The sequence below is a fragment of the Furipterus horrens genome, unplaced genomic scaffold, assembly GCF_987537825.1.
Source record: "Furipterus horrens unplaced genomic scaffold, mFurHor1.1.pri manual_scaffold_3, whole genome shotgun sequence".
In the NCBI taxonomy this organism is placed as follows: Eukaryota; Metazoa; Chordata; class Mammalia; order Chiroptera; family Furipteridae; genus Furipterus; species Furipterus horrens.
In genome coordinates, this window is record NW_028327173.1 from 9,831,072 (window position 1) to 9,852,435 (window position 21,364).

At 45.7% G+C, this 21,364-nt stretch overlaps 1 protein-coding gene across 2 annotated transcripts; it reads right to left on the reverse strand.

The window, feature by feature from the left end:
* Window positions 1-286: 286 nt before the first annotated feature.
* On the reverse strand, window positions 287-20,929 carry SDHB (succinate dehydrogenase complex iron sulfur subunit B). Of its 2 annotated transcripts, none has more exons than XM_090268675.1 (8): window positions 20,671-20,929; window positions 12,187-12,314; window positions 8,400-8,485; window positions 5,809-5,969; window positions 5,125-5,241; window positions 2,532-2,633; window positions 1,052-1,174; window positions 287-506 (listed from the first exon to the last, which is right to left on the reverse strand). In XM_090268675.1, exons 1-8 carry the CDS (start codon window positions 20,740-20,742, stop codon window positions 429-431), a joined length of 867 nt encoding a protein of 288 aa, XP_090124801.1. In that variant the 5' UTR covers window positions 20,743-20,929; the 3' UTR covers window positions 287-428. The 2 variants fall into 2 exon arrangements, with proteins under 2 accessions (XP_090124801.1, XP_090124802.1); XM_090268676.1 differs by having other exon boundaries at window positions 5,809-5,945; window positions 20,671-20,928.
* Window positions 20,930-21,364: the final 435 nt, after the last annotated feature.

The following is a 21,364-nucleotide window of genomic DNA, read 5'->3' on the forward strand; positions in this document are numbered from 1 at the left end:
GGGTGAGGTAGGCACCGCGGGACTCCCATTTTACAGATGCGCAAATGAAGTAGCAAAGAAGAGGAACTGGAGCAGGGCTGTCCGGCTGGTGAACGGCAAAGCTAGAAACAAGGCCCAGGTCCTGCCTGATACCCGCTCTGTGCTCGGTCCCGCTGTACCTACTCCCCCACCCCAGCGGCTCAGGTTAGGAGCCCTGGCCCCCTCTTCAAGGACAAGGGCTCCTCCTTTTGGCACCTTTGTGTTCCTCTGCAGCAAGTAAAAGGAACAGACTTGCTTTTTTGTTAATAAAGTAGAATAACATTTATTTATTTTAACATTTTTATTATACATGCTATAGTTATGAAAAATTAAGACCTTGAAGGAACTCAAATTAGATATAAATTACATTCAGCTGAGCTGGTTACAAGTCATGTTTAGCATCTGAACAGTTAAGCTGAAGCTTTCTTTTCCTTGTAGGTCGCCATCATCTTCTTGATTTCAGCAATAGCTTTCCCTGGGTTCAGCCCCTTGAAAAAAAGAGAGAAGAATTAATACCCAATGATAGTGAAACTGAATGTAACAAGTCCAAGACCTTGGGCGGGCCTCTCCCCAAGCTGGTACAGTGTCAGAACAGTGAATGCAAATCTGGCCCTTGTAAAGCCCCGAGGCTCGGGCTAAGAGCTCTCTTTGGTCCACTTGCAGACATATCTGACCGCTCCCTCTCTGGCAGGGGCCCAGCCTTGCTTTTTTCTTGCCTGTGTGGTGCGCTGTAGCAGACTACAGGGTGGAGCCGCGCTCTGGGAATGCTCCAGGAGACCTAGGAAAGAGCGTCTCTCCTATGACTCGCTGGTGTCAAAGCCAGCTGGACATCTCTAAAGGTTTTACACGTTACGTTCTAACTCATCATCAGAAACCAGCGTACATAAGCTCTCAAAGGTGGTGTGGAAGAGGCTCTAGTCCTTCCCCTGTTTGAATGACCAAACGTGCTCTCTGCCAACTGCCTCTTCAGGGGCACAGGGCACTCCTGTCACTGCAGCTCCCAGGCAGAGCTGAGGGCACCAGCCCTGCGTACCTTGGGACAGGTCCTTGTGCAGTTCATGATGGTGTGGCAGCGATACAGAGAGAAGGGGTCCTGCAGCTTGGCCAGGCGCTCCTCTGTGAAGTCGTCTCTGGAGTCGATCATCCAGCGGTATGCCTGAGAACCAGGGACTGATTAGCGGAGCTGTCACCTTCAGGGGCCAGAGCAGCCCTCCGGTCCAGCTCAAAGCCCCAGGAGCGCAGGGAATTCCCTCGGCTTTGACGCCCTGCCTCTAACCGCTTTAATTCTTGCCGTATTTCAAGGAAAGGCTCTCAACTCTTTTGAAATCTTCCTGATTCACGGTCCCCACAAACCTCTGATCCACACTGCACCTGGTACCCCTGGTGCTTAATTTTATGGATCCAGGCATCGTCCTCTCATTATTAAGTTGCTCATTAGCTTCCTATCGAGATTACAAATTAGTGAAGGCAGGGACTGCGTCACATGACTCCTTATCTGTCTTCATAGAACCTACCCACTGTCTCTGAGTAAACTGATGGCCTAACAGACCTGTCGAGAGATAGTATTTGCTTCACTTACTGACTCTTTTAATTATCATATTGATCCTGGAGGCCTGAGACCAGCCAGCCTAAAACGGACTCCTGTCCTGACCCCGGGGCCTGCTCTGGCAGTGTTACTGGGAGGACTTCTCCATTTCCCAACTCAGGTCCCTGGCACAGGGGCCGCCTATGGATGTACCACCTCATTATCAATCTCTACCATGGCTGGGAATCAACCACGTAACCTCTCTTTTTTGGGAAATGAGAAATGAGAAGTTGTTTTTCTGAGTTGCTTAAGAGTCTGTGGAAAGCACTGACCACAAATCTGAAGTATAAGCTTTCTGGGAGCAAAGACAGTGACTTTCTTTGCAGTGATTACTCATATAGTGAAAGGTAATGAAAAGCAATACTACTTTCTTTTCTAAGCAACCCCTAAACCCAGCAGTGCAGGCTTCCGTTAGCCTGGAAACAGTTTCCATCCTGACAGCTGGGCAGTGGCCCCTTGGTGATGCCTCCCCCCCTACCCCCACTTGCATGTTAAAAACCCCCACGAGCAGGAGGTGGGGACCCACGACAGAGGCAGTCTGGGGAAAGTGGGCAAGTGGCTAGGTAAGAGCCAGCTGCATAGGAAACACATTTTAAGTATTTGCAAGCCATGTTTTGCCAGCCAGCATGTGACTGCCCTGGGTGGGACCCTCCCCTCCCCTCCCCTCCCCTCCCCTGGGTGGGACCCTCCCCTCCCCTCCCCTCCCCTCCCCTCCCCTCCCAACGCTGAAACAAAGGCATTTTGCAGGTAAAGCCCGAGATTTACTGAAAGCCAGGTGAAGACAATGTAACCCATGACCTTTTGTAATAGATGCAAATAAAGGAAGCCATGGCTCCTCAGAATGCCTGGTTTCTGACAATATATCGTGCGGTGGATTTCTGGATGCTTGCGTTTCGGTTTTCCTTAAAGCCACTACGGAGCAGCTTACCTGCATGAGGACTGCAGGCCCCAAGTACTTGTCCCCGTTCCACCAGTAGCTGGGGCAGCTGGTGCTGCAGCAGGCACAGAGGATGCACTCGTACAGCCCGTCCTGTGCGGCAGAGGGGGGCAGTCAGGGGCCTGGGCCCTGACAGCCTGCCCATCCTGTGCTCACTCATGTGGTGTTTGGGATCAGCATGAACAAAGTGCCTACTTGCATGTGAAGTTTCTTGGAAAAATCCTAGCAGTGGTTTGCGGAGATTTACTAGAGTCATAAAAAAGATGTTGGAATTGGAATGTAAACATTTGCTGGATTAGAGCCCAGAGTCTTTAAGGGCAAGTACAATGTACTTATCCTTTAATCAATAAGCCTTCTCTTATCTAAAGAAAAATAATTAACATAAACATGAAAAACAAAAACAAAATGTATCACCTAGCATGCAGTCTACAAGATACTAACAAGGCCCTGGGTGCTGAGGTATCTGGTAGTCTGCACCAGCCTCTGCCCTGACTCAGCAGAGGAGACGGCAGCTTTTCAATGGGAATCCACATCACCCTAAATAACAGCCAACCCGAACTGAGCACCGTGTGCTTTAACAACTTTACCGTCCTTTGATTATCACAATAATCCTATTAGAGTCCCTTTCTCCAGGTGAGGAACTGAGGCTCAGGGAGGTTAGGCCATTTGCCCAGGGTCACACGGCTGCTAGCAGAGCTGCGATGGGACCCCAGGCCTCCTGACTCTGGAATGCCTGCTCCTAACACCTGCCACACTGACTTGATCTGCCCAACCAACTCTACCACACTGCACTTCCACATTTTAGGAACAGAAACTGATTAAAGGCAGGAAAACCAAAGGGAGAGATGATGCAGTGGATGGTCTTGACTGCAACCATGAATCTTCAGCAAAATCTATGTTCTGTTCAGGCAGCTGGTAGGAGTATAAACTGGCCCCACTGGTCTAGAAAGCATAAGGTAACAGGATTAAGAGCCTTAATTATGGGCACATTCTCTAGCCTACTTGTAGAAAAAATCTAACAAGAAATCAGAATTTCTTGGATGGAAATTGAAGGATAAAGATGTTTATCTAGCCTTAAAAATAATGGGAAATATTCTCCTTGTCCAACAGTAGTGGGGATGGTTAAGGGGCACAGGATGCACACACCTGAGTAATAGAAAGTCAAGTGTAAGCTGATGCTTATGAAGAGCTTTTAAGAACATGGGAAGACTCTCACAAGAACAAAAGGGAGAAAGCGAATACAAAAGCATATTTACATTTTGACACCAGCTACGTAAAATGTGATGTAATATAAAAAAGAACAAAAGTAGTTGAGAACAGAGGCTATGTTTGGGTGGTAGAATCATAAATTATTAAAAAATTATTTTCTCATTATCTACGATGAGCACGATGACTTTTAAAATCATGAAATAATTTCAGCGTATCAATTTAAGGAAGCGAAAAATGCTAAGTAAACAAATGTTTGGTATTTAAATGAGTAGATCTTGATTATCCAGAAAACTCATTCAGAGGAAGCCTTCATTCCCTAATAACACCGCATCAAGGAGACGTTTACGAGCTACTCGCTCCCAGAGGCATGAGATGACTAAGGCGGGCCAGCGTGGCCAGTCCCAACGGGACGCTGATGTGTCAGATTCCCTGGGAGTTAGAAACGGGGGCAGAGCTCTGTGCCGAGAACCAGAAACTCCCGAAAGGAGTCAGCTGCTCTGCCCCCCATCACTGTGCTGGCCCTCACCGTCTCTGCGGCTGAGCCGACAGCATTAGCAGGAACGTTTCACGGGGAAGAGGAGAGGGGCTAAATATTCCCCAAGGCCTAACAGGTACAATTCATTCATTCATTCACACAACTAGTATTTATTGATAAAATAACAGGTGCCAGGGTCCTTGGCCCCCCGTAGAGACCTTGTTGGGGTCCATCTCCATTTGCCCCGCCTCCCTTCTCCACAAGGACACTAAGCATTTGGGGGGGGGGGTGGCGTATAATCAGACCCTTCTGAGAGGAGGTGGAAGTAGTCCAAGGAGACTAAGAACCGACAGTAACTCCTTCCCTTCCAAAGCCTCTGAGCCTGGACACAGGAGCGGCGACTCCGAGAGAAAGTGAGGCAGGCAGCCAACCACCAGACGCCGGTGTTACGGTTCCAGGCCTGGTTTACTCACTAACTACTTCGTTCCCACCTATAAAACAGGGAGGTGGCAGACTGCAGACAGCAGTGTGTTCTCTCTGCCTATGTGTTAAAGCGCAATGCTCACTTAGCTGTCACCTGTTACAGGTGGGGCAATGCTCATACTGGTTTTGTTAGACAGAGCCCACGTGGCCACATGGTAACAACTTGCTCCTTGGGCCACAGGCACTCCAGCGCCTTGGCCCCCCCTTGGCCCTTCATGGGCCCACACTACCCACCTGGCCCTGGGAGGATGAGTGTTCGGCCCTTGGACGGACGCTTTTGAAGTTCCTTCCAGAGTCACACTAAATGGTCTGCATTACCTCATGCTGCTGCCCACCCCACCTCTGCACGGCACACTCCCCGGAAAACATCTTTGCAATGAAATTCCTCAAACCAAGACAATGAATGGGGGTAATGACCAGTTTCTCCCGATCTTCTATGGACTGCAGATACTGCTGTTTGCCTTCCTGGGATTCATCCTTCTTCTTCAAATAAGGCTCAATGGATTTGTACTGAGCATAGAAGTTGCTCAGATCCTGAGGCGAAGAAGAAGAAAAAGGTCAGGTTCCACCCTCACCTTAGCCCTCTTCTTTACCCCATTTCTTGGCCCTCCTTTCTGCCCTACGACAGACGGAAGTCAGACTCTCCTCCTTTGGCAGGGATATAAAAAAGGAGAAACGGTCAAATATAAGTGTGGTTGGGAAATCTCTGCTTCACCCCCTTGGGGAACCTTCTGGGCAAGTATAGGGAGGCAGAAATGAAAGTAAATGTGTAACGACTGCTGCTCTCCCCATTGGTCTATTCCACATGGATTCTCTGTAGTTATGGCCAAATTCTTCATTTCTGGGACTGTTCCAATTCTGTGCCCTGTTATTCTCATACAAACTTCACCAAACAAGCTGCTAGAAGATCTTCCAGGCGTTTTTATCTTCCAACATCAAATTGCTTAATGAAACTCAGACAAAAAAAAAAAAAAAAAAAGCCTGCCCTAAAGAATTAATAGCATAACCCGAACACACCTCTCCCTTCCCCCTGCAAAAAATGTGGTGGAGGGGTAGGGTGGGGAGGGAGGGGCCCAGGGAGGAAGGGGTGCAGAAACTCACGGGAACAAGATCCTTTATCACATACATATGTGGAAGAGGGTAGATTTTGGAGACTTTGTTGAGGTTGGGGTCAATCCTTCGGGTGCAAGCTAGAGTGTTGCCTCCATTGATGTTCATTGCACAAGAGCCACAGATACCTGAGAGACAAAATACACCAAACACTTTCTTACCAGATACAGAGCCATCCAGCTTCAAATCCGTTGTTCTGGATTGTCGTTACTCTACCATCCAGAGCAGTGCTGGCAGGCAATGCACCTGTGGCAGAGGTGTCTGTTGCCTTTCTTCCTTTTCCTCGCCTAGAATGCAGATCTAATGGCTGTAGTTCCAGCAACCCTTCTGTGACCATGAGGCAACCTTGAGGTTGCATGGCACTGGAGAAGTACTGGGATCCAGCAGGCATCATGGAGTTCCCAATGCCAGGCCTAGCTTCATGCTTCATGTATTTTGAGAGAAAAATCAGCCTCTGTTTTTTAAAAAGCCACCGTCTCTGGCCATATGCCCCCATCTCTGACCTTGGGAACCACTGTCATTTGAACTCAAACTCTAAAACATACAATACCCTGAAACAAATCATATTGTCTTGATCATCTTAAGGCTGAGGCTTGGATACAGATTATCCAGAGCCAGCTCTTCTCTTATTGTCTCCACAAAACCAGCAGCACAGTGGTTGCCCTGGGGACAAGGAACCCACAAACACTGCTGAGCACTGACTTCCTGAGAAGAATAATGAACTAATGGGGAACCAAAGCAAAGCAAACCAAGCCAAATAAGGTGCTGACCAAGGGCCCCTGAAATGAGAATTTTCTCAGCCTGGACTCATTTCCTGTGCATGGAAATTTGCTAAGTATTTTAGAGTTTAAAAATGATTGTGCAATTTAAACCCTGGGTACCACCCTTCTGAAGCTGCGCTTTGATCACCAGGCCAGAGAAATGTGATCTCTTGTGAAACGGGCGCTGGGTTACCGCTGTTGTAAGACTCCCCTCTCCCTCTCCCTCTCCTGTAAATCTTGTGAGAGGACAAGGGAACGCACACCTCTTCTACTCTGAGAGTCTTAAGCAAATACTCCTCAAGAGACTTAATATTATCAATAATTTATGTATGCTTGGCATTCAACTGGAGCAGTGTGTTTTTATAAGAAATGGTATAGAATTAAAAAAAATCCAATGAATCCTCTCGTAAAAAGGCTCCCCTGGGAATTCTCTTAATAAGCAATAAGGGAATAAAAAGGAATGGCAATTAATATCACTCTGCCTCATATATTTTAGTCCACACGGGCCACACTTCATGTTCTTGGCTCTGAAAGAGTTTTATGGGGAGAGGTTACTGAAAAGCGTCTATATTTCTTGTGTTGTCAGGATTTATGTGGGGGAGGTTGGTGTTTAGTTACAGCAGGATGTTCCCTGAACAGCAGGACTCAGCCAAACTATCATAATATCTGTCAGCATTTGCTACATTAAATCCAATCCTGTAAGATTAGCTGAATCAAAACAGATGTCTTAGAAACAGGACTTTAAATGCCTGAAATGCACAGCAGGATAAACATAAAAAAGCGATGGGCCAATATCTATCGTGACTTTTCCTCCTTGGAAGGTTATTTTAGGAAGAAAGTTCAATCCCAGCCCTCGGTCCTGGCCCGAACCACGCTGTTTTGGTTCTATCCCAGGTCGCCTAAGCCCGACCAGATTGTCCTGCCTGAAGTGCAGTTCTACAACCTGACAACTCTGGCTGACTTTTGGCTTCCCAACTCACTGTCTATGAGGCCTTTTGGAAGTCCCCTAACCTCCTCGGGCCTCTGTTTTTCTGTCCATTGGGGGTAAATAATCATAGCACCTGTCTATCTCATGGTAAAGTGCACAGACCGTGCTCCACGGCCATCAAGGCCAGACGGCCTTCAAAGCATCGCTGTGTGATTTCAGCCACATCTGAGTACCCCTTGAATGATTGTTTAGGAGTTTTATATAAATCAAATCATTTTAACTTAAATTCATATGAAAAAGCCATTTATCACTGCTAAACTGTCAAGAGTAATCACATTTTTTTATTATGTAAATAAATACACAGTTATGGAAGTAAAATGTGCTGGTATGCACACTGCCTGAAATCAGCTCCCGTGGCACCAGCAGCTCACTGTGTACATGCTGTTCCCATCCAGAACATTCCTACTGAGCACCTGCCCTGTGCACAGTTAATGCTGGGAGCTGGAGGCGGGCACACATGCCTCCCCTGGTGGACATATGATAAGTGTGCATAAGCACTCGCTACATGCTGTGTGCTTCCCCGCTAGTAAATGAGCTCTGCTGAGCAGAGGTGGCCAGCTAGTGCACCCAAGCTGGCCCTCACAGGGAGCCGCAGCTCTCAGGGACTGCCAGGGACAGCAGCCACACGACAGAAAGCTCCCAAAGGAAACCAGAACTTGTACCAGGTAAAATTTCCGACATTTACCAAAAAAAGGAAGTGCAATGCACAGCAAGGTCAGTGGGCAGACTCCTACAGCTGTTCTCTAGGTATTTCTGCCAGTTCTGGCCAGCCCAGGCCTCTCTGGGAACCAGAACACGAAGGTGTGGGACTTGACGGGGAAGAGAGTGCTTACCTTCTCTGCATGACCTTCGGAAGGTCAAGGTAGAATCGATTTCATTCTTAATCTTGATTAAAGCATCCAACACCATAGGACCGCATCTGACCAGAACCGAAATAATGACAAAAACCCACATGTATTTATGTGAAGTTCAATCTTGCTACACTTTTACCACAACATGATGAGACATCTGCCTGTATTTGCTGCCTTTTTTATCCACTTGGTCTTCTGAGGTCACATTCAGACTCCCCCCCAGAGTTTTGTTTGCACATTTTTACACATTGAATATTGAAGAGTTCTATTTTAGTGATCACACTGAATATACATTTCTAGGAAATAGAAAGCTAAAGAAGTAAAAAAGCATTTTGGTTAGGAAACAACTTCTATATACTGGTAGTTCTTGTTTCTGTCTTCTAAAGCTCCCTGCAAAGCTTTCCCAAATAGTTTATTTCAAATTAAAAAAAAAAAGTTTAGAATCCAGACAACAGTAATTAATAATAATAATAATAATAATAATAATAATAATACAGTATTCCCTCACTTATCGCGGGTATTATGTTCTAGACCCCCCCGCGAAATAGGAACCTTACATTTATTCTACACTCTTAAACCTATGTAACTTTAACAATATACATATAACAGTACCGCAAAATCCCACAATAGCGCGAAAAATCCGCGATAAATAATTAAATATAATATTTTTAAAAATCCCACGATACAGTGATGCCGCGATAAGTGAACCGCGATATAGAGAGGGACTACTGTAATGCATTAACCATAATAGAAAACACAGTACAGAGAATAAAAGAAGATAAGGCACCACAGTCCCCTAATCCAAAGCACCGAGTGTTCCTTGCACGTGGGGGCAGTGACAGGTGTAAGGGCAGCAGCCCTGGCTTGGAACCCAGAGCGCAGGCCTGGCGTCCGAGAGCCTGGTCTGAGTCCTGGCTTGAACGCTCACTGGCTTATGGGCAAATCACGCAGTCAGCTTCCCAGCTGTAAAGCACAGAGGGCAACACCTACACCTCACAGGACTGCTGCAGGCGACCAGATACACAGGGAAAGGAAACAATGACAGACCTGTCTGCCACAGACATTCAGTTTAACAATGATTATCCTCATGCAGAGTTGCTCATTCTATGAAAACGGTTTTCTGTCTCTGAGCTTCGGTTTCCTTAATCTGTAAAATGGAGTTATTATTGTATCACAGGATTATAATGAAGATTAAATAAAAACATGCAATTTTTATGTTGAGTACACAGAAGTGCTCAAGAAATCTTATTTCCTGGTTGCCACCAAATTTCTCTCAGTATTTTTCTATGCATGGAATTTAAAAAATATGCCTCTCCTCCAATATCCATTAGCACTGTCTGTATTTTTCCCCTGGCTTTACAGAGATAAAACTAATAACATTGTGTAAATCTAAGGTGCATGATGTGCTGATCTGATATATGTATAAACTGTGAAGGGATTAGCACAATCAGGTTAACACATCTGCACTGCCTGTATTCCCATCAGCAACATGAAGCACCCCTGTAACTGTGCCTGTGCCAACAATGGAAACTGTGACCTTTAAAAACCTCTGCTATTCTGAGAATGGAGGCGTTATTATTATCAGTGTTTGGAAATCTTTGAATACTAACTACAATGGCTGAGTATTTGTCAAGAATTCATTAATTTTTCTTCACTCACCAATTATTCATTGCAAGTCTTCTCTGTGCCAGGCTCCAGGCCAGAGAACAAAACAAATGACAATTCCTGCTCCACAGAAGGTTCCTTCTCGGGGACTAATTCTAGTGGACTCTGCTTGTGAATGTTCTTTGACTGTTTACTGAAGTCCTGAGAAATTTTTTAAAGATCTGAGCTTACTGCCCTGGCCGGGTGACTCAGTTGGTTGGACCATGGTCCCATACACCAAAAGGTCACAGATTTGATTCCCAGTCAGGGCGCATACCTAGGTTGCAGGTTCGATCCTCAGTCAGGGTGTGTATGGGAGGCAACTGATCAATGTTTCTCTCTCACATTGATGTTTTCCTTTCTCTCTCTTAAATCAATAAACATATCCTTGGGTGAGGATTAAAAAAAAAAAAAATCTAAGCTTATCATCTTACTTCATTTCTGGTCACCAAACATGTGGGTGATTTCCCCACACTAAGCAATCCTGCGACATCAGCTGGGTGTCCCACAGTGTAACTCAGTTCTGACTCCACCCACCTGGAGACAGCATCAGATCGCAGAGGTTAAGGACTATTCCACAGGAACGTCCCCCTACCCCCTGTCCCTCTCAGAAGTTAAGTGCCAGTCCAGGTTGTTATGTGCGCTTCTGACCAAATGGCTATAAATTGGAGATTCTTGTGACCCCCTCCTTGGGTTTGATACTTTGCTACAGCAGTTCAGCGTTCAGAAAAAACACTTCACTTTCTAGATTGCAGTTTATTATAAAAGGATGCATCTCTGGAAGAGCCAAATGAAAGAGAAGCACAGGATAAGGCATGTGGGAAGGGGGCAGAGCTTCCATGCCCTCTCTGGGCAGGCCACCCTTCCAGACCCTCCATGACTTGACTGACCCAAGATCTCTGAAATCCACACTTCAGGGATTTTTATGGAGGCTCCATTATATAGGCACAATTGATTACTTCATTGGCTACTGGTGATTGATTCAACCTCTAGGCCCTCTTTCCTCCCAGGTCAGGGTGGGGTGGAAAATGCCAACCCTCTAATGACATGGTTGGTTCCCCCTAGCAACCAGCCCCCATCCCATGGTTATAAAGGGGCTTGGTATGAATAACAAAAGGTACCCACTTCACTGTGATTATTTTTCTGAAGCTATTTCAAATCTGGGAACAAAAATAAAATGTTACTTATAGCAAAAGATGGCTATAGGTCTTATCCCCTTTGGCTACCTGTAGAGATCCTTGGAAGTGGGAGATGTTGGAAAAAGAGCAGTTCAGAGATGTGATGCAAGGGACTCAACCCACTGCTGCTGACTTTGAAGATGGGAACTAGGAGCCACGTGGCAGCCTCTGAAAGCTGGGAATGGCCCTCAGATCCTAGCTGACATGAAAACTAGGGACCTTGGCTTATAGCCATGAGGAACAAACAGTATGAAGAACAGAAAATGGGTTCTCCTGTAGTCTCCAGAAAGGAACACAGCCTGTTGAAACCTTGATTGTAATCTGATGAGCCCTTTACTAGACTGCTAACCTATGAACTATAAGCCATCTGTATTAAGCCACCAAGTTTGCGGTAATTTGTTATGACAGAAATAGAAAACTGATACATAGGTACAGATAGCGTTTAGTATTGTAACTACATCCTTATCTTGTCCTGTCACCATTCCAGCCAGGTTTACAGTGTTTATCATTATTCTATAACACATAGGTCCAAATACATAGAATTAACATGAAAACATTCAGTACTCTAAAATTGATAATGTGTTAAATGACTTCAAATACTATGCATAGAGCCAACTCTACCATGATTCCTAGAAACTGGTCATGCTTTGGTTTGGGGGAAGAAAAAGAATTTTGCAAGTTATTCTTCTTGATACTATCTTTTCAAATCAGGCACCTGCCTCATTCTTTTTTTTATTTTTTAAGTATATTTTATTGATTATATTGTTACAATAGTTCCAATTTTTTCCCCTTTGTTCCCCTCTCATTCTTGTTTTAAAGAGGGATGATAAATTCCCGAGCCACTGGATGATCTTAGTTTTCAACCTTGCAAGGATGTGAAAAGCATGTCCCTGAATCAGAAGAGCTCACCTTCGTTTATCAAATACCCAGCTTTCCGAGATACTCACTTATTCAAGTCAATTTCATAAGTTTGCATACGAGGTTTATCTCCAGTTTTGTCTGGATCCCATCGATAGATGGCAAATTTCTTGATTCGGGGAGCTGCGGCTGCAGCTGTCTGGGCCCCTCGGCAGGCCTAAAATTTAAAAGGATCATAAAAAGGAAAAAAATATTTAAAAATGCAAGATGAATCCTTCTACTTAGCTGCACTATAAACTGCAATATTGGATACAAACCCACACATTATGGACACAGTGTTCTTGGAAAAGGCAGTCATCTGATGTTCAACAAATAATACGCACCTACCATACGTCAGACATGCTAATTCATACTCATTTTAAAGCCACTATTTATTATTGCCAGGAACTATATTAAATGCTTCATATGAAGTATTTCAGTGAATCTGCATGTTAATATTTTTTTAATTCTCACCCGAGGATATGTTCATTGATTTGAGAGAGAAACACTGACTGGTTAACTCTTGCATGCGCCCCAATAGGGGATTGAACCCGCAACCCAGATGTGTGCCCTGACCGGAAATCGAACCTGCAACCCTTTGGTGTACGAGACAATGCTTCAAGCAGCTGCACCACCTGCCCAGGGCTGAATCTGCATTTTAAAGATGAGAAAAATGAGGCTCAGAGATCAAGTTATGGGCCCACAATTACAGAGCTGATGAGTGGAGATGGAGTTGGAACCCAGGTCTGCCTGACTCCAGAACCCACGTTCCTAAACACTGTGCTATCCTATTCATTTGGGAATATTCTCAGGTCTCTTCTTGGTGCTGTCTTCTCTTTATGTCCTCATCTCCTTGAGGGCATGTATCTTAGCGTTCTCCAGAGAAAGAGAACCAACAGTGTGTACATACGCGCGTGCACACACACACACAAACATATATGTACATATACATAGATTAAAAAATAGGTTCATAACGAGGAATTGGTTCACGTAGTTATGGAGGACAACAACCCCCAAGATCTGTAGTCGGAAAGCTGGGAGACCAGGAGAGCCAATATGTAAATGCATTCCATGCCCGAAGGCCTGTGAACCAGGAGAGTGGATGATACTGTCCCAGTCCGAAGGCCTGGCAGGCTAAGACCCAGGAAGAGCTGATGTTTCGGTTTGAGTCCAAAGGCGGCAGGAAAGGACCTGATATCACAGTCTGACAGCAGTCAGACAGGAGGAATTCCCTCTAATTTGAAGGGAGTAAGGGAATTTGTTCTAGTTAGCCCTTCACCTGCCTGGATAAGGGTCACCCACGTCAGGGCAGGCAATCTGGTCCACTCAGTTTTTTGATGTGAATGTTAAACTCATGAAAAACACACCTGAGCACCCAATGGCCCAGTGAAGTTGATACATAAAATGAACCATCAGAGCATGGAACAGGTTTTATTTTAGATCTCCCAGGGTACCTGGTCCAGGCTTTTGCATACAGCAACTCAACCCATGGTTTGGGAAGAAAGAAGAAAAGAGCAAAAATTGAGCATTATACTAAAGTAAAAATGTGGTTTATTTTAAATGTACCTTAAAGGACTGAATAGTGCAACCTGTATCGAGCCATTAAAAATAAAATAGAAACACCCCTGAGTCAAGAGGTAAGCTGTCCCCATCCCATGGTCCTTGTAGCCATTTCCCGTTTAGGCAGAGACCACACCAAGTCCTCTACGCTTCTCCTATGGGGACAGGGAGGGGAGGATCCTGTTAGTCCAAAAAGCAAGTATAAGCCAAACCCTCCATTTTTATATGGAAAAATTCAGATTACATTCCAGGCTAGCTAATTCCCTTATAAACTGTTCAAGAACAGTGAAAACTGGGAAGGTTCATTGATATTACAGGAAAGTAATGGTGTTTGTTACTTGCTGGCAAAAAGTGCCCCAAAGTAAGTGAAGCTGAAAATATAGATATCAGACCTCAGTATGAAAAAAAAAAAAGTATGAAGAAAGTGAAAGCGAAGGTGAAGATGAAAGCTGTGGTTCACCTTATTACCAAGCTGGCTAAGATCATCAGTAAAAGGAAGGTCGTTTTTACAAACGAACCTTTTCCGCGAGGAACTCCATTTTGTGAAACGACAGGAACGCTTGGCGAACGCCACCTTGTGGTATTTATGAGAAAGTTTCGATAAAATGGCATAACCACCACACAACTGTGACGGAACATGTCCACCCAGAAAGCCCTCTAGGGCTCCTCTACAGCCAGCCAGTGCCCTCTCCTTACCCCTTGCAACTGATCTATCACCAGTTATGTGAGATCTACAGAACTTCATATAAATGCAATCAGTACATTCGTGTCTAACTTCTTTCACTTAATGCTTCTGAGATTTATTCATGTTGTTGGGTATATCCAGTGTGTTGCTTTTTAAAAAAGTTAAAATTCTCCTTTTGAAATAATTGTAGAGTCACATGCATTTCAAAGGAATAATACTGAGATCCCATAAATGCTTTACTCAATTTCCCCCAATAGTAACACTACAAAACTACATGATATCACAACCAGAATATTAACATCGATATAGTAAAGATACAGAACATTTCCATCAGCACGAAGACCCTAGTGTTGCTCCTTTATGGCCGCTCCTACGGCCCTCATGTCTCCCTCCCTTACTCCTTAACCCTAGCAATCAGAATCTGCTTCCATTTCCATAATTTCATCATTTCAAGAATGTTATAGAAATGCAATCATCTAGTTTGTAACCTTTTGGGATTGGCCTTTTTTTTTTTTAAATTCAGCATAATTCTCTGGAGATTCAGCCAAGCTGTCATGTGCCTCAATAGTTGTTTCCTGGCCTGGCTGGGTGGCTCAGATGGTTGGAGTGTCCTCCTGATACACGAAGGCTGCAGGTTTGATCCCTGGTCACGGCACATATAAGAAACAACCAATGAATGCATGACTAAGTGGAACAACAAATCAATGTCTCTCTCTCTCCCCACCTCTCTAAAATCAATAAATAAACTTCTAAGAAAAAAAAAAGTTGTTTCTTTCCCTTACTGAGTAGCATTCCAGGTTACGACGTGCCAGTTTGTTTAGCCATCCCTCCACCGAAGGACATCTCAGCTGTTTCCGGCTTTTGTCTATTATGTGTAAAGCTGTAATGAACACTTGTGAATCGGTTTCTGTGTGAATTTAAGCCTCCACTTCTCTGGAACAAATGCCCAGGAGTGTAAATGCTGGGTTATATGGTAGTTGCACGTTTAGTTTTTTAAGAAACTGCCAAACTGTTCCCAGAGTGTCACTGAGGCGGGTGGTAGGAGGAGAGGGACAAAATGCCTTCTAAAAAGTATGCATATAACGCCTTCAGATTTTTACCCTGGGATTTTGGGGTTGTCAGCTCTGATGCAAAGCCTGATTTAAAGGTATTATCAGGGAGCGACAAGCATCTGGTTTGATCCAGTTCAGGCTCGCGCTCACAAAGTCTGTCAGAGATGACCGTGGTTCCCCGCAACGCATCCTCACTTTAACCCCCCTCTGATATTAAAGGCCTGCTTCATATCCACTCTACAGAGACAAAGGTTCTGACCGGACCATGCAGATCTTCCCAAAGGGCGTCCCGTTTACTTAGAAACCATTAAAACAGACATCATATGAATGATGTGAGACAGACGCAGTGCAAGGAGGCATCACTACAGAATATCATAGGCAAGAAACCCCAATATAAATTTTGGGGTACCCAAAGTATCACTATTTTTCAAAAAAAATTAATTTAAATTCATTCTGAGTTAAAAAATATATTTTATACAACGCTTAGAGGAGGTAATGGGCATGAGGAGAGAAGACATGGAAATCAAAAGGGCCAGAGGAGGTTGTGGGTCTACAGTGATGGAGCTCTGCTCATCCTGAGGGCTGCACTCACGTTAATTCACAGGACTATGGTAGCTGTGATTAAAAAAAATTCTCTGAATAGAGAAAATCTAAAAGTTTGTTCTGAAGGTATTCATAGTAGAAATGATAACAACAGCTCTCATTCACTGAGCCCTTACCATGTATCAGACATTGTACTAAATTATCTCCAATCTTCACAGCATCTCTGCAAGAAAATTTTTATTATTCTTAAAGATCATGTAACAAAGAGCCAGGATTCAAACCCAGGTCATTTGACTCCAAAGCCCAAGCTTTTAGTTGCTATACCAGTGGTGGAAATGCAAATACAAAATAGAACAATACAGAGAGAGAATTTCTTTTCCCAAACAGACCCCCAAACAATAGAAGTTGTTACTCTACTCATACAATCAGCAAGATCTTAGTGGTAGATACCCCAAACATACTTATTCACTTATTTGTTCAATAATTATGGAGTGGCTACTATGTTTCAGGGACTGGTCTAGGCCTTGGGGGCCACAGACAAAACAGACATACACTCCCACCATCATGGAGGGTGCACAGTGAGTGGAGGAGACACACACAAAATCTCTAGTATGATACGTGTTATGGGAGGGAGAGAAAACAGAAAGGGGATGGGGATCCTGGCTACAATTCTACAATTCTTAATGGGGTGGCCAGGGAAGACTTCATTGAAAAGGTGGCAGGTAAGCAAGGCACACATATATTTAGGGAAGAGCATATCAGGCAGAGGGGGCCCTGAGCACAGAGACCTTGTTTGAGGACCAGACAGGCAGCCAGCGTGATGGAGCGTGGAGTGAGAGGAACAGGAAGTTAATGGGAGAGCCAGGTCATGTAGGACCTTGTAAGGATTTTTGCTTTTACCCTGAGCAAGATGAGAAATTACTGGAAGGTTTTGAGCAGAGGAATGACAAAGCCAGACAAGTTTAATAGGAATCATTTTGGCTTCTGTTTTAAGAATCAACTGTTTCATGCAAAGATGAAAGAAAAAACCAGGTTAAGAACAAACTGCAACATCAGCCCAGAGATGTTGATGGCTTGGAGCAGGCTGGCAGCCATGGAAATGGCAGGAAGTGGTTAGTTTCTGAATACATTTTGAGAAGGAAGTGACAGGATTTGCTCTCAGACTGGATGTGAGAATGAACGAAGAGGAAGGATGATGACTCCAAAGTTTTCGGCCCAAACCACATGAAGGATGGAGTTGCCATCAACTGTGATGGGAGGGGCACGCTGGTATGTGTGGTGGTGGTGGTGGTGGTGGTGCGTCAGGATTTTGGTTTTGGGCAAAGTATATGCTGCATTATTAGACAGCCATGCGGAGACATAACTGGGTGGACAACTGAATCTAGGGAAAGAGCTGGGCTGGAGACATAAATTGAAGAGTTATCAGCATGTACAGGTAAATGGTATCTAAAGCCCAGGGGCATGTATATAAAGAAAAGGACTAAGAACGAAGCCCCAGTGTTTAGATTTTGGGGTGACGAGGAGAAATCAGCAAAAGGAAAAATGTGTGAGGAGGAATACCTAGAGGCTCGGATGATCTGGAAGCCAGATGGAAGAAGTGTTTTAAGGAAGGAGTGAATACTGACAAAGGCTTCAGAAAGAAAAACCTTATGAGACTTGAGAAGTGACCACTGAATTTCACAAAGCCCATGTCACTGGTGACCTGAACAGGAGCAATTTCAGTGAGGTGGAGAGGGTGAAAGGCTGGCTGGAATAGGCTCGAGAGAAAACAGGAGATGAATTTTGGACAGTAAGTTCAGACAACTCATGAGAAGTGTTTCTATAAAGGTGAGTAGAGCCCTGGCTGGCATGGCTCAGTGGACTGAGTGCTGACCTGCAAACCAAAAGGTCGCTGGTTCGATTCCAAGTCAAGGCACAAGACTGGGTTGTGGGTCAGGCCCACACAACAAACATCAATGTTTCTCTCCCTCTCTTTCTCCCTCCCTTCCCCTCTCTAAAGATTAAAAAAAAAAAAAAATATATATATATATATATATATATATATATAAAGGATGAGTAGAGAAATGGGGTGGTAGGTGGATATGGCTTTTTTTTTTTTTTTCCCATGCTTGTGTGCTGCTGCTGTGATGTGAGAAGGAAAAACTGATCGTGCAGAGGAGGGGAGAACCACTGGAGAGCGATCTTTGAACAAGTGATGGGATGCAGAGGACAAGCGAAGGGTTAGCCACAGGAGTGCTGCCAATTCTCCCAGTGACAGGAAGAAAAGGAGAATATACAAAATGCAAATGCAGGGAGGTGCACAAAAATCTGAGGTCTTTACCTTTGTTGCCTGTCTAGCAATTTACTACAAACCCACGACAGAGGAGGATTCTTCAAAATAATTTCTACTTTAATCTACAAAACTAAGGAATACTCAAGGCTGAGCGTACCTTTCTGGAAACCTTGGAAAAGGTTAACTTCATAGTTTATAATTTAAGAAAGGAAGCAAGATAATCAACAGCTGGACTGAACTGAACTGACGAGGATAAGGAGGGTAAATTCTGATTCATGCTGAAGGCTGTTTATAGTTCCTTTAGGAAAGATCCCTTCAGGAGCAGGCTTGGGGCTAGATAGAGCAGGTTCAGATTTGGAGAGAAAAGTGTGGAAATGGAGAGGAGGCGGGCAAGGAGGTCTGCATACACCTGAGTAAAACAGAAGGTGCAGCCTTGTTTCTGAAATGTGGGCAGCAAAGTCCAAATGCAACCACTTAGTAGCTGTGTGTTCTTTGGCAAACCAGTTAACCTCTCTGATTCCATTTCATCTTTTGTAAAAGGGTAGGGATGATTGAAACCTACCTCGTAAGACTAACTGGAGGGGTCCAGCTTCTAGTGTAGCCCAGAAAATAATTTCTGCTTTTCAATATGGGCAACATTACCTGTTTCTGTGTTACTCTGATTGGCAGAGAAGTATCCTAAGCCTGCCAATGCTAGGAGATACATAACCGGAAGTGGGTGGTACTTGCCCTAAAGGAGTTCATAGTCTAGATGAAGAAATAAGGCAACGCAAACAACGGTTAATCACTTACAGGCAGAACCGGGGTTCCGTGGCGCAGACTAACGCTTAGAAAAAATTGAGGAGAGAAATCCTACTGTGTCCTAGGTCCTAGGAACCTCAATTATCACCCACTGGTAACACACCCAACTCATTGCTGAATCCTTTTGCGGTGGCGTTTGGGATGAGAAGGCACATCCCTATAAGGGGGTTGCAGGAGGGACTCTTCCATTTTCCTGACAACACTGACCTAAGAAACCAGCCTTCTCCACTATTCGTTCTTGGAAGAGGGACCTGAGCTGTAGAACTCCCTCTCGTTGGTGGGTCTCTCACAGCCTCATGGCTTGCTCAGTAACTACAGACGGAACTGGTAAACAAGGTCATTTAATGCTCAGAACACACTGTCTTGAATCTCTGGTAGGCAGTCCTCTTCCCCTATTCCCTCTTTGCAGAAAGACCGTAAGATGGACTTGTCCAAGTTCACATAGCCAGCATCACAAGCCAGGCCATATGCCTTACGTTGTGCAGCGGGAGCAGGTACTTAAAATGAAAGAATTCTTGTGTAAGGGCAAGAAAGGCAGAGGAACCAATACTCTTAGTACACCTTCCACATGCCCAGATGTATGCCGGGAGTTTCTCACATATCATGGTTAAAAAAACTGGGTTTAGATACTGGATCCATCAGTTCTTGGCCATTGATATTCTGAACAAGTAAAAATGTTTTCTTTCTGAAGCCTCAGCTGTCAAATCGCTCCAAAGGAGGTAAGGATTCCTGCTCACCCGCCTTAAGGGGGTTGCTGAGGAGCCCAGCGGAGGACGCACGTGAAAAGGATTTGTAAATTCTTAGCCCCTTATACACGCCATGGCGATTTCCCTTCGCCTCCTAAAAATCCCCCTTCAGAACGGCGATCAGAAGGGGGCAGTTCCTGGCAACACAGGCGGGGTAGGAAAACCCACCCCTGCGCACGGAACGAAATACAAAAGAGCACGGCCACGCGCCGCACCCCCGTGATCCGGGCCCAGACTCCGAGGTCGCGGCTGTTACATGCCCTTTACGCGCAGGGGCACTGAGAGGATGACACTGCTTTAAGGACCGAGTCTTCCCCGCAGTACCCCCAGTAGGAAAGGGCGCAGATCCTTCAGACGACCGGACGTCCCTCCACTTCTCCCTTCCCCGGCTCGGGCCTAAGAAATTCACTTGCCCTTTCCGTACCGATCTCGGCCCAGTCCCCTTTTTAGGGAGCCCTCCACCTTGCATCCTGCGGGAGTGGCCTCGCGTCCGGGTTCCTACCCCTCTTCACACCCCAGCAGAGGCGGCAGCCTGGTGACAGCAGACGGGCACGGAGCCCAAATGTTTGGATGAGAGTTCTGCTTCCGTCTGTCACTCACTTGCCATGTGACCTTGGGCGATTTAATTTCTTCTCTGAATAACTTTTTTTATTTCTAAAAATCGTCTTCGCCCTCACCAACTCACAGGCTGGCACACAGCACAGAGGGTGACAGGGATGCTCCACGCCAGCCAAGAGCACTGCGCGGGTGGGAGCGGTCCTCCGCCTCCCTGAGGCCTTGCCCCGCGCTCCCTCGCCCTCCTCCGCGGCACGCGCGGCTCCAGGCCATCTCCGCGACCTCCATGCCTGACCTCTCCTTGCGACCCCGGAGCTCACCTGCAGGCAGGCTCCGCCAAGGGATGTGGCCGGGAACCGGCGCCTCAAGGACACTCTGGCCACCGCCGCCATCTTGGCTCCTGACGTTGAGCCCCTCCCCTTAACCCCGAGGTCGCTCTCCCCGGTGTCCGGCTGAGCACAGGAGGGGGACGGGGGTGGCGAGCCAAAGTCCACCCAAGATCCGCTAGTCGCCTAGGAACTACAGAGAGGGAGGCGGCTTCCGGCTTCCTGGGCGGGAGTAGGGAAGGCAAAGAGCAGGCCAACGCGAGCATGCGCAGTTGCGGAGTGCCCGGCGCATGCCCAGTTAGCCTCTCGCGTTTCTAGGGTGACCTTCCCAGAAGGAGGCGGGGTGAGAGGGCGGTAAGAAGGGGTGGGACTAAGACTATGAGGGGGTGGGGCATGCTATCCGATTCTGTTTGGTTTTAAGCTCTTTCTTTCTGAAAATTTGTCAGTCGTATCACTCATCTCTATCGTTTAGTGGCTTTAGTCAGACATTGTCAGACACAACGCGGCTTGCCCGAGGCTGTCCAGGTTTCACACTGAGAATCCCGAGCCCCTTGTGCAGAGAAACCCCTCATTCCCAGACGAACTGGGAAGGTTGGTGAATGAATCCAGGGGACTTCAAAGATGACGGACAAAGGTGCCATCCAACCATCCATCCATTCATGCATTTATTCATTCATTCATTCAGAAA